Here is a 10,251-nt window from a genome sequence, read left to right as displayed (position 1 = left end):
TTCCCCAGGGCCGTGGAGAAGGAGACGGACACCCCTCAGGAGCGGGGCCCCTCGTTTCTCAGCGTAAGCATATATCTCCCGAGTCTTTATGGAGCCCCGCTTCGACTTCCTAAGCCAACTGAATGTTAGTAAAGCACGCAGGCACCCCAACCTGCTGCCACCAAACCCCAGCCTCTGGCCGATCCCACTCTCGGTGCCTGAGCCGGTCGTCGTGGGAGCGTTTGCTTCACTTCTCAAGGCACGACCAGCCACGCGTGATATAACCCGCTGCTGTCACAGAAAACACTCTGATGACCTCGCCCAGGAAGACAGGCGGTCATGTGTGGGCTTGCTTTTGTCCTGTGGTTGGTCCTTATTCTGGCGGATTAGCACTGTGGAATGCGGATATACTCCCAGTCAGGCCATGTTTTGTTCGGGGTCACTAGAATGTGCCTCAAAGTGTTAATGCAGTGAGACAAGCCGTTGGTAGGGAATTGCGTTAAGCAGGTCACTTGCCGTGTTGTTTTGGCCTGGATAGGGCCCTAGGGGAGGGTGAGGATGGGCCTTTGTGAGTGTGCGTGCACGGTGTTGATGTATGGTAGGTGACATTCGCAAAGCCGGCGGCGGTCAGGCGCTGCAGAGTGACCCTCCACGGGAATTTGGGGAGAACTTCCCGTTGAATCACGGAGATCCGGTGCCTCGCAGAACGGCCTCCATGCATTTCTCCGTTGGGCGTTTGTAGAGAGAGTTGGATGATCTCTCACTGAGTAATTTTGGGGATGCACAGGTGTTTAATCGGTCATGAGACTCTTCTTGAAGAGGTGGGCCTTTATGAAAAGGGCTACATGGGAGAAACTTAGAGTTGTTGAAAGTATGTGGAAAGCAGCCACTCTGAAAAAAGTCAAAAGGGAAGCGGTAATTACAAGAATAATCCAGGATTTTCCGATTGGGTTAGGGTATGACATATGAAAGGAAATCTCTTCCCAGAGAAGAGGTTGAACCGACGTTAAGTAGTAAGAACAATAATCTTCAAGCACATGTTGTGATGTCTTATGAGGCACAGTTATCACCAAGTCACAATTTCCACTAAAGAAAGGGTTAAAGTCTTGGCCTCATTTCGTGGGAGGGAAGATATAAATTAGACGTTAGGGAGAACGTCTGAGCTGCAAGGACCGAGGGATGTTCGTGGGGAATTGCTGGGCTCTTGCTGTAAGGAAAAGGTGGCGCCCTGCTTGGGTCGTCTGTGTAGGCGGAGGTCGTGCTGGGGGCCACCGTCCCACGGTCGCCAGGCCCGTTCTGCCAGTGCTTTTCCAGACAGAGGGCGTGAGGGACACGCAGCCTCCCTTCCCGTAAGCTTCCCAGGGGGCATGGAGCTTGGACGAGCTCTCGTGGTTTTGCTCTGGCCTTGGACTGAAAATGTGCTCCGTGCTAGTCTGCTTTGGCAGGCGAGCCGGAGCCGTGGGGCCCTGCAGGCTGCACACGACGTCCAGACAGACAGCTGTGCCGGGACGTCCTCTGGGCTGCGGAGAGAGACCGCGGGGCCGGAACGGCCTTTTCCTGTCGAGTTGTTGGAGCAGCAGCTGGTGGCCGGCACTGTGTGGTCCACGCTCGGTGGACCCCCGCCCCAGCCCGGCCCGGGGAGGTGTGGAAGCGGCCGCCTCGGGAGGGGCTTCGTTCTGTCACCATCCGGCTGTGCCTGGAGCCCCCTCTCGTCCGAAAGCTTGTGTCTGAAACATTTCACAGAAACACTCATCCCAGCGTATTTTCCAAAATGCCATTTGGTTCGGGTTTTGGTCTGGGTTTAGGTCTTTTTATTGTATTACACCTAGTGATGTATGAAGAGGTTTAAAACAAGTCTTCTTTTTCAAACACTCGCTGTAGATATCGACGAATGCTCAGAACAGCCCTCGGCGTGTGGGAGCCACGCCGTCTGCAATAACCTGCCAGGGACCTTCCGCTGCGAGTGTGTGCAGGGCTACCGGTTTTCAGAGGCGGGGACGTGTGTGGGTAAGTTAGGCCCGCGGGGCGCTCAGGATCTTCATCCACGTGCCGTATGTTAGCGCCTGCGTCAAAGGCCTTGCTCGTAAGCATCCTGACCCAGGCGGAAGGTGCCGGGTTCTGGAGTTGGGCAGCCGCGGTCTATGAGGCTGAATCCAGCTTTGCCCCTCCCCCCCAGCTCCCTGGGGTGTCATGTGCCCCAGGAATGAGCGCTGTTACCGTCTGCACTGGTGACTCCGTCACCTGGCCTGCCGCAAGCTGCGTGTTACATTCCCTTCTTACAAAATTCCTTTTAATTCTTTCCGTTGTTCCTATAACAGCTATTCAAACAATTAGAGTCATTTCTCCTTAAATTAGTGGACTCGGGATTCACGTGGAAGGATCGTCGCCTCATAGGCACTTGTGTCGTTACGTGCCTTGGATTGAATTCTTTCCGATTTACATCTAAAATTCCATTTTGGGTCATTCTACCCATGGATTTTAATTTTACAGGCCACAAGTAGTAACATAACTTAGGCTTATTGAAGTAGGTGAGTCGAGGGTGTTAATTAGGCCAATTATGATTTAGGTTGATGACGATTTTGGTGATGATGATGGTGGGCCAGCCACAAAGAGCCAGATTGTTTGAATTTTTCCACTTTTCCCTACTGCTGCACTTTGACCTGTTGGTTGCAAGAATTTTCAGTTCAAAGATTCTTAGAGATTTTCAGTCTGGAGGGCAGTGTGCTGAATGCGCCATCTGAACCTAACGTTTCTTCCCAATTTAAAACAGATTTCTCTTTTGCTGCCTGAGCGACGCATCTCCTTGCCCTTCCTTGCTTTTTAGTAAACCCTAGTGCTTTGTTTGCTCCATCTGGAAGCTTGGACGAGGCCACCGAGGTCACAGGGTGAGGCAGAGTCCTGGGGGCGGGAGGGAACAGGCAGTTCTCATATTTTGAGAATGACCCAAACAGCTGTGAATTGAGAGAGGCCAGTTTTCTTTGCACAGAGTTGAGATTTCAGCTCTGCGAAAGTTACTCCTTTTATTTTTTTAAAATAGAGAGCAACAATTTCTATGTTTGGGGCCTGATTTCCTTTTCTGCTCTTTGAGATTAAGCAGATTCAGAAGTTTATTTTTCCTGGCAGCACCATTTACATTACATTTGGGCTCAGACTTGGGTAGTGATCTTTTACCGTTTGGGTGGCAAAGCACACAGTCCTGGGGTTCTGGATCCAGCCATTCCTGACATCCACCCTCACTGGAGGTACAGATGTCTACTCGTAGGCATTTGGTTTTGAGGAAGACAATTAACCTCTCTGGGTCTCTGTTCCTCACCTATGAAATGGGGCGACCAGGCTAGATCACAGGTTTACTGTGTCCCAGGAGACCTTGGAGCTGCCGAGGAGGCTTTAAGGAAGCCGTGGGCTCTTGTCCTCCAGACTTCTGTTTTTCTATATAACAGATTCTGAGTAAGATTTTTGTTGAGACCCCATTGCTCAGAAACAGGTGTGAAAAGTGCCCGAAGACCCTAAAGTTCCACCAGGACCGGGTACCGTGAGGCTTCCCGCCCCTTCCCCGCCTGTAGACCCTGCGTGTTCCATCCGCTGGGCGCTTCGTCCCTTTCGGTCACTCCTCCCTGGGTCAAACCGAGCCTGCCTAAACACACCCCAACATGTAGCCCAGGCTCCCCACTGGCTAACTTGGTGGTTGGCTTCTCCGCTCCTGGAGATCTTTATTAGGACCGACCGTATCCTGGAGGGGAGGTTGGGGGTGGGGGGAGGCCGCTCTGGACCACCCTGGTCAGCCTTTCATTTGGCACAGTCCTTTGAGGGGTGCCCCTTCTTCACCTGCCCCCAACAGTGCTTAGCTCGCTCGTCCTCGAAGCACCGGAGGCCCGATCAACTAGATTAGTCTTGGAAGGATCCAAGGGTGTCCTCTTGCCTCTGGGGTCATCCAGGCATCGAGGCCTCCTCAGAGGGAAGGAAAGTTTCTGTTGTGACCTTGCGAGGGACAGGGCTTTAAAACCAAAAGCTAAATGGTGCCCGGGAAGCCCCGGAGTACCTCAACCAGCCATTGGAAGTCACTCCCGGAGCTCAGCCCTTGACCCTCATCCTGAGGCAAGAGCACAGGTGGTGTTGTCGGCTCACCTCCATGTCACTCCCCCCTTCCTGAGCCTTCATTTCACAAGTTCTGTCACCAGGACCCATAGAAAACAGTAGTCCCATCTGCCGGGCCGCCCTGTGCTCGGCGTGCCGGAAGTCATTCCCATTCCACAGAGGAAGAACTAAGACTCCGAGACTTGTGGGACTTGCCTAGAGCCATGTGGTGGACACATGTGCCTGGCAGAGACCCAGGACCGCCCGCCCCAGAGGCCCATAGCCTTTCCACCGTACCTGCTCACTGCACCCAAAGGGCATTTCTCCGTCACTGGTGAGGAATGGGTGACCTCGGCTTCTGCATTTGTAGTGACTGTTCCATCTGCTCAGTGGGTCGGGGTTAAAGGTACCACGCAGAAGTCTCAGATCCTTAGCTCCCGACGCTCCGCCGGCAGAGCTGCCCCAGGAGGCGTGTGCGCCCGCGACGTTCCTCCTCCAGGGCAAGTCGGGCGTGGGGCCTGGTGGGGACAGTGGCTGAGACAGAACCTGGCGTGAGACAGGTTGGAAGCCAGGCTGAGTGACTGTCCATGGTGTCCAGGCGGGAAGAAACAGGAGGAGAGATGGGGACACCAGCCCAGTGGGGAGCAGGGGGTGAAGCCGAGGAGGTGCCCGGAGGTCTGGGGTGTCAGCGCCGTCCCAGGAGCGGACTAAACTGCTGGCGTGGAGGGAGCTCGGAGGGCACTGGAGCTGCTCAGGGGACTCTTCACACGTGTGTCCACCTTGTGTTTGAAGCGATCGTGGACCAGCGCCCCATCGACCACTGCACGACGGGCCTGCACGACTGCGACATTCCCCAGCGGGCCCGGTGTGTCTACACGGGGGGCTCCTCCTACACCTGCTCCTGTTTGCCAGGCTTCTCTGGGGACGGCCGGGCCTGCCAAGGTGCGTGTGGCTCCGATTATTCTCCGTGTAACCTGAAAAAACTCCCTAGGTGGTACTTACGCTAATTACTGATTCACTCTGAGTTTCGAAGTTATTCTCTCAACTCTGTAGGTAAATTTTGTCTGCATTTTGTCTCTGTCTAGTAGTTTGAAGTGTGCGTTTTCTTTTGGAGGCTGTTCTCATGGGGAAGACACTTGGCTTCCTCTGACTGTTTTGTTCCATGTAACTTTCTCATTCAGGCAACAATTAGACACCCTGAGATGGTCTTTCACGAAAAGTCAAATCATCCTTGCCTTCGTCCAGCCATCTGTTTAATAAGATACGTATAGTTGTTCACCTGGCCGGCTCTAACCATCCGCGTGATGGTTTTCAATAAAGGGAAATCCCTTTATTGAACCAATGAGCACAGAGTCAGAGAATAAATGACTCCGTAGAATTCTTTCAGACCTTTCAGAGGTGAGTCCATCTTGGCTGCCAGGGTGTTCTAGAGATAATTTTAAGTAGACAGTTGTAAACACAATACCCCGGTCCCTTGGTTTGCAAAATTACCAAACGTCATACCATAGAGTATTTCTGAAAAGCCCCAAATTGTCTAAGGTAGATTATAATTTCTGAGAGGCTGTTTTTTATTACTGAATATGTGAATTTTCTCTGGTGTCTGAGGTTTTCCTGTCGAGCAGTTAGTCTGACTGCAAACTCTCAGACATTTTTGAAGCTCTCATTTATGACGAAGGATCATTTTATAGTGCAAAAGAATCCTCCCTTTTTATCTTTGCAAGCTCGATTTTTCACGAAAATGTTATCAAAATGAAACACATTAGTAAATGCCCAAGATAGAAATTGGGAAGTTAGTGTTTTGATAATTAATGTTGAATGAATTCTAAATCATCGTGCCCGGGTCAGAAATAGGGCCTTATAGAGTTGAGCAAGTGGCTTAAAATAGTGTGTGAACCATGAATTCCAGAAGGAATCTCACTGTCCCTGGGTGCTGTTTTGCAGATGTGGACGAATGCCAGCCAAGCCGATGTCACCCCGATGCCTTCTGCTATAACACTCCGGGCTCCTTCACGTGCCAGTGCAAACCTGGTTACCAGGGCGATGGCTTTCGCTGCGTGCCTGGAGGTAAGCTGTGGGTGGGCCAGTGCCAGCTCTGGGAGCACTGACGACATGGCCCTGGGAGGGAAGGTGAGGTGGGGAGGGGCGAAGCTCCATGGAGAGTCCCGAGGGTCGTCGAGGTCGGAGGTCAGAGCACAGCTGACGTACAGCCATGCAGCCCGTGCACTACACAACTCCGGGGCGTGCCACACGGACCACAGCTGTGCTGGCAGCCTGGAGTCTGGTCATCCCGGTCACTTGAGCAAGCAGTGCAGGGTGACAACGTGTCTGTTTTAGCCAGGGCTCTCCAGAGAGGGAGAACTGACAAGGCGGGCAGAGGTGGTGTGTGTGTGTGTGTGTGTGCACGTGTGCGCATGCGCGTGTGTGCGTGTGTAGTATATATTGTGTATATATATAATATTGTAAGAAATTGGCTCACGCGATCATAGAGGCTGGAAAGTCGCCAGCTCTGCGGTCCGTAAGCCGGAGGCCCAGGAGAGCTGACGGTGCAGTTGCATCCTGAACTCCGGCAGGCTCAAGAGCCAGGAAAAGCCAGTGTTTTCATTTGAGTCTGAAGCAGTTTGGGGGTCATCAGGCAGGAAGGGTTTTCTCTTACTCGGGGAAGGGTCAAACTTTTGCTCTGTTCTGGCTTCCCACTCATCTGATTGGATGAGGCCCACCCCCTTCAGGGAGGGCAGCCTGGTGTACTCAATCTATGGCGTTAAAGATTAAATTCATTCAAAACGCCCCAAAAGATGTTCGACCAGATATCTGGGCACCCGCTTGCCCAGTCAAGTGGACACATCGAATTAACCATCGCTGATTCCTAGGAGTCATGGGGAATAGAGCTAGACCGGGGCTGGGGGCCGGGGGGAAGGGCCACCAGTTTGGAAGATGCGGGCTGGGGCCTCCACAGAGCTGTCCATATGACCTGTGATACCTGGACTGTGCAGCTTCTAAAGTTGCTCGCTGACCTGAGACTTGAGTGGCATCTCGTTGGACGAGAACGGCCGTGGTAGCCCGTGGTCAGTATCGGAACTCGGGAGGCACCCAACGAACGCCGTTGAATGAATACGTTTAACGGGCTGTCATTTGTGTAGAACCTACTGTGCGCTCGTGCTTAACCTGTGCTCTTTCATGTGCTGTTCATAACTGTCTTTTAAATATTTTTTATTTGCGTTCATTTCAGGTGTACAGTGCATTGGTTAGACACTCACGTAGTTTACGCGGTGGTCCCCCGGTTACTTAGCGCCCGTCTGCTCTACGCGCAGCCATTACAGTGCTGTCGACCATATGCCCTGCGCTGTGCTCCGCGTCGCCGTGACAGTTTTGTAACTAAGTCGCACTTCGTCATCCCGTCACCTTTTCCACCCAGCCCCCCGCCCCGCCTCCCCTCTGGCAGTATCCAGATTGTCCTCTGTATCTGTGAGTCTATTTTTGTTTAGTTTGGTCCTTTTGTTCCTTAGATTCTGCATATAAGTGAAATCATATGGTATTTCTCTTTTCTCTATATGGCTTATTTCACTCAGCCTAAAACCCTCTAGGTCCATCCACATCATTGCAAATGGCAGGGTTTCAGTTTTTTTAGGGCTGAGTAATATTCCATTGTACATATGAACCGTAACTTCTTTAATCGAATCGCCTATTGATGGGCATTTAGGGTGCTTCCATATCTTGGCTACTGTGAATAGTGCTGCCGTGAACATAGGGGTGCACAGACCTTACAAATTAGTGTTTTGTGTTTTTTCGAGTAAATACCCAGAAGCGCAATTACTGAGTCAAAAGGTAGTTCTATTTTTCATTTTTTCCAGGAACCTCCAAAGTGGAGGTTCCATAGTGGCTGTACCATTTTGCAATCCCACCAGCGGTGCATGGGGGTTCCCTTTTCTCCACATCCTCACCAGCACTTGTTGTTTGTTGATTTATTGATGATAGTCATTCTGACAGGTGTGAGGTGATATCTCATTGTGGTGTGAATTTGTGTTTCTCTGATGATTAGTGACCTTGAGCATCTTTTCATATGTCTATTGGGCATCTGTATGTTCCTCTTTGGAGAAATACCTATGCAGGTCTTCTGCCCATTTTTTAATTGGATTTTTGTTGTTGTTGTTGTCATTGAGGTATATGAGTTCTTTTTAAATTTTAGATATCAATCTCTTATCAAATGTATCATAGATGAATATCTTCTCTCATCAGTAGGTTTTTGTTTCATTTTCTTGGTGGTTTCTTTTTCATCTTAATTTTATTTTATTATTAGTTTCCAGTTTGTAGTACATTGGTTAGACGCTTCTATAGTTTATGAAACGATCCCCGATTCCTTTGTTGTACAAAAACTGAGTGAAGGAGAAACAGAATATCTGAACCGACTGCTTAGTACCAGTGAAATCGAATCAACAATCAAAAAACTTCTAAAAAGCAAAAGTCCTGGACCGGGTGGCTTCATAGGTGAATTTTACCAAACATTCAAAAAAGAATTAATACCTATCCTTCTCAAAGTATTGCAAAAAATTCAAGAGGAGGGAAGACTCCCCAATTCTTTTTACAAGGCCACCATTACCCTGACTCCAAAAACAGACAAAGACATTACAGAAAAAGAAAACTATAGGCCAATATTCCTGATGAACATAAATGCAAACCTCTCAACAAAATATTAGCAAACCGAATTCAGCAGTACTTTAGAAATATCGTACACCATGATCGAGTTGGATATATTCCTGGGACACAAGGTTGGTTTAACATCTGCAAATCAATTAATGTGACATACCACATTAACAAGTTGAAAAGTAAAAAGCATATGATCATATCAATAGATGCAGAACAGCATTCGACGAATTCTAGCATACATTTATGATAAAAAACTCAGCAAAGTGGAAATAGAGGGAATTTACCTCAACATGATAAAGGCCAGATATGACAAAGCTACAGCTAACATCACATTCAGTGGGGAAAGGCTAAAAGTGTTTTCCTTAAGATCAGGAACAAGACAAAGATGCCCAATTTCACCCCTTCAGTTCAACATAGTATTGGAAGCCCTAGCTACAGCAATCAGACAAGAAAGAAAAATAAAAGGCATCGAAATTGGAAAGGAAGAAGTAAAACTGCCATTATTTGTAGATGCCATGATACAATAGATAGAGAACCCTAAAGATTCCATCAAAAAACTGTTAGAACTGATAAACGAATTCAATAAAGTAACGGGATACAAAATTAATATTCAGAATTTGGTTGTATTTTTATACGCCAATTATGTACTATCAGAAATTAAGAAACAATCCCATTTACAGTTGCATCAAAAACAACAAAATATCTAGGAATCAAATTAACCTAGGAGATAAAAGGCCTGTTCTTGGAAAATTATAAGTCATTGAGGAAAGAAATTAAAGAAGACACAAAGAAATGGAAGCATATACTGTGTTCATGGGTAGGAAGAATTAACATCGTTGAAATGGCCATACTACCCAAAGCAATCTATAGATTCAGTGCAATTCCTATCAAAATACCAATGGCATTTTTCAGAGAACTAGAACAGATAATCCAAAAATTTCTATGGAACCGTGAAAGATCCCGAATAGCCACGGCAATCTTGAGAAAGAAGAACAAAGTAGGAGGTATCACACTACCTGATATCAAACTATACTACAAGGCTACAGTAATCAAAACAGCATGATACTGGCATAAAAACAAACACACAGATCAAGGGAACAGAATAGAGAGCCCAGAAATACATCCACGCCCATATGGTCATTTAATCCAAGACAAAGGAGGCAAGAATGTACAATGCGGTAAAGACAGTCCTCTTCAACAAATGGTGTTGGGAAAACTGGACAGGTAACATGCAAAAAAATGAAACTGGACCACCTTCTTACACCATATTCAAGAATAAACTCAAAATGGATTAAGGACTTAAACGTAAGACCTGAAACCATACACCTTCTAGAAGAAAACATAGACAATAAACTCCCTGATTTTGCTATTAGTAACATTTTTTTCTGATATATCTCCTCGGGCAAGGGAAACGAAAGAATAAACAAATGGGACTGTGTAATCATCTTTTAGAAGTAAGTGCTTTACCTTCCCAGGTGCAGTTGAGGCGCAGTGGGCTGGACCTGAGGCTCAGACCCGGACGCAGTCCTCCGGCCACACGGGATCTGTTAATGCGGT

The 10,251-nt window shown here is 48.5% G+C and overlaps 1 protein-coding gene across 1 annotated transcript in view; it reads left to right on the top strand.

The window, feature by feature from the left end:
- NID1 (nidogen 1) overlaps window positions 1-10,251 on the top strand; it is a 49,865-nt gene that overhangs the window by 22,311 nt on the left and 17,303 nt on the right. Inside the window, exons 9-11 of the mRNA XM_023520820.1 lie at window positions 1,861-1,986; window positions 4,846-4,995; window positions 5,995-6,117. Of these exons, the coding sequence (XP_023376588.1) occupies window positions 1,861-1,986; window positions 4,846-4,995; window positions 5,995-6,117 (399 nt within the window). The remainder of the gene's footprint in view (window positions 1-1,860; window positions 1,987-4,845; window positions 4,996-5,994; window positions 6,118-10,251) is intronic.

The sequence above is a fragment of the Pteropus vampyrus genome, unplaced genomic scaffold, assembly GCF_000151845.1.
Source record: "Pteropus vampyrus isolate Shadow unplaced genomic scaffold, Pvam_2.0 Scaffold279, whole genome shotgun sequence".
Taxonomy (NCBI): Eukaryota; Metazoa; Chordata; class Mammalia; order Chiroptera; family Pteropodidae; genus Pteropus; species Pteropus vampyrus.
The sequence above is the reverse complement of the archived record's forward strand: the minus strand, read 5'-3'. Positions and strand labels throughout refer to the sequence as shown.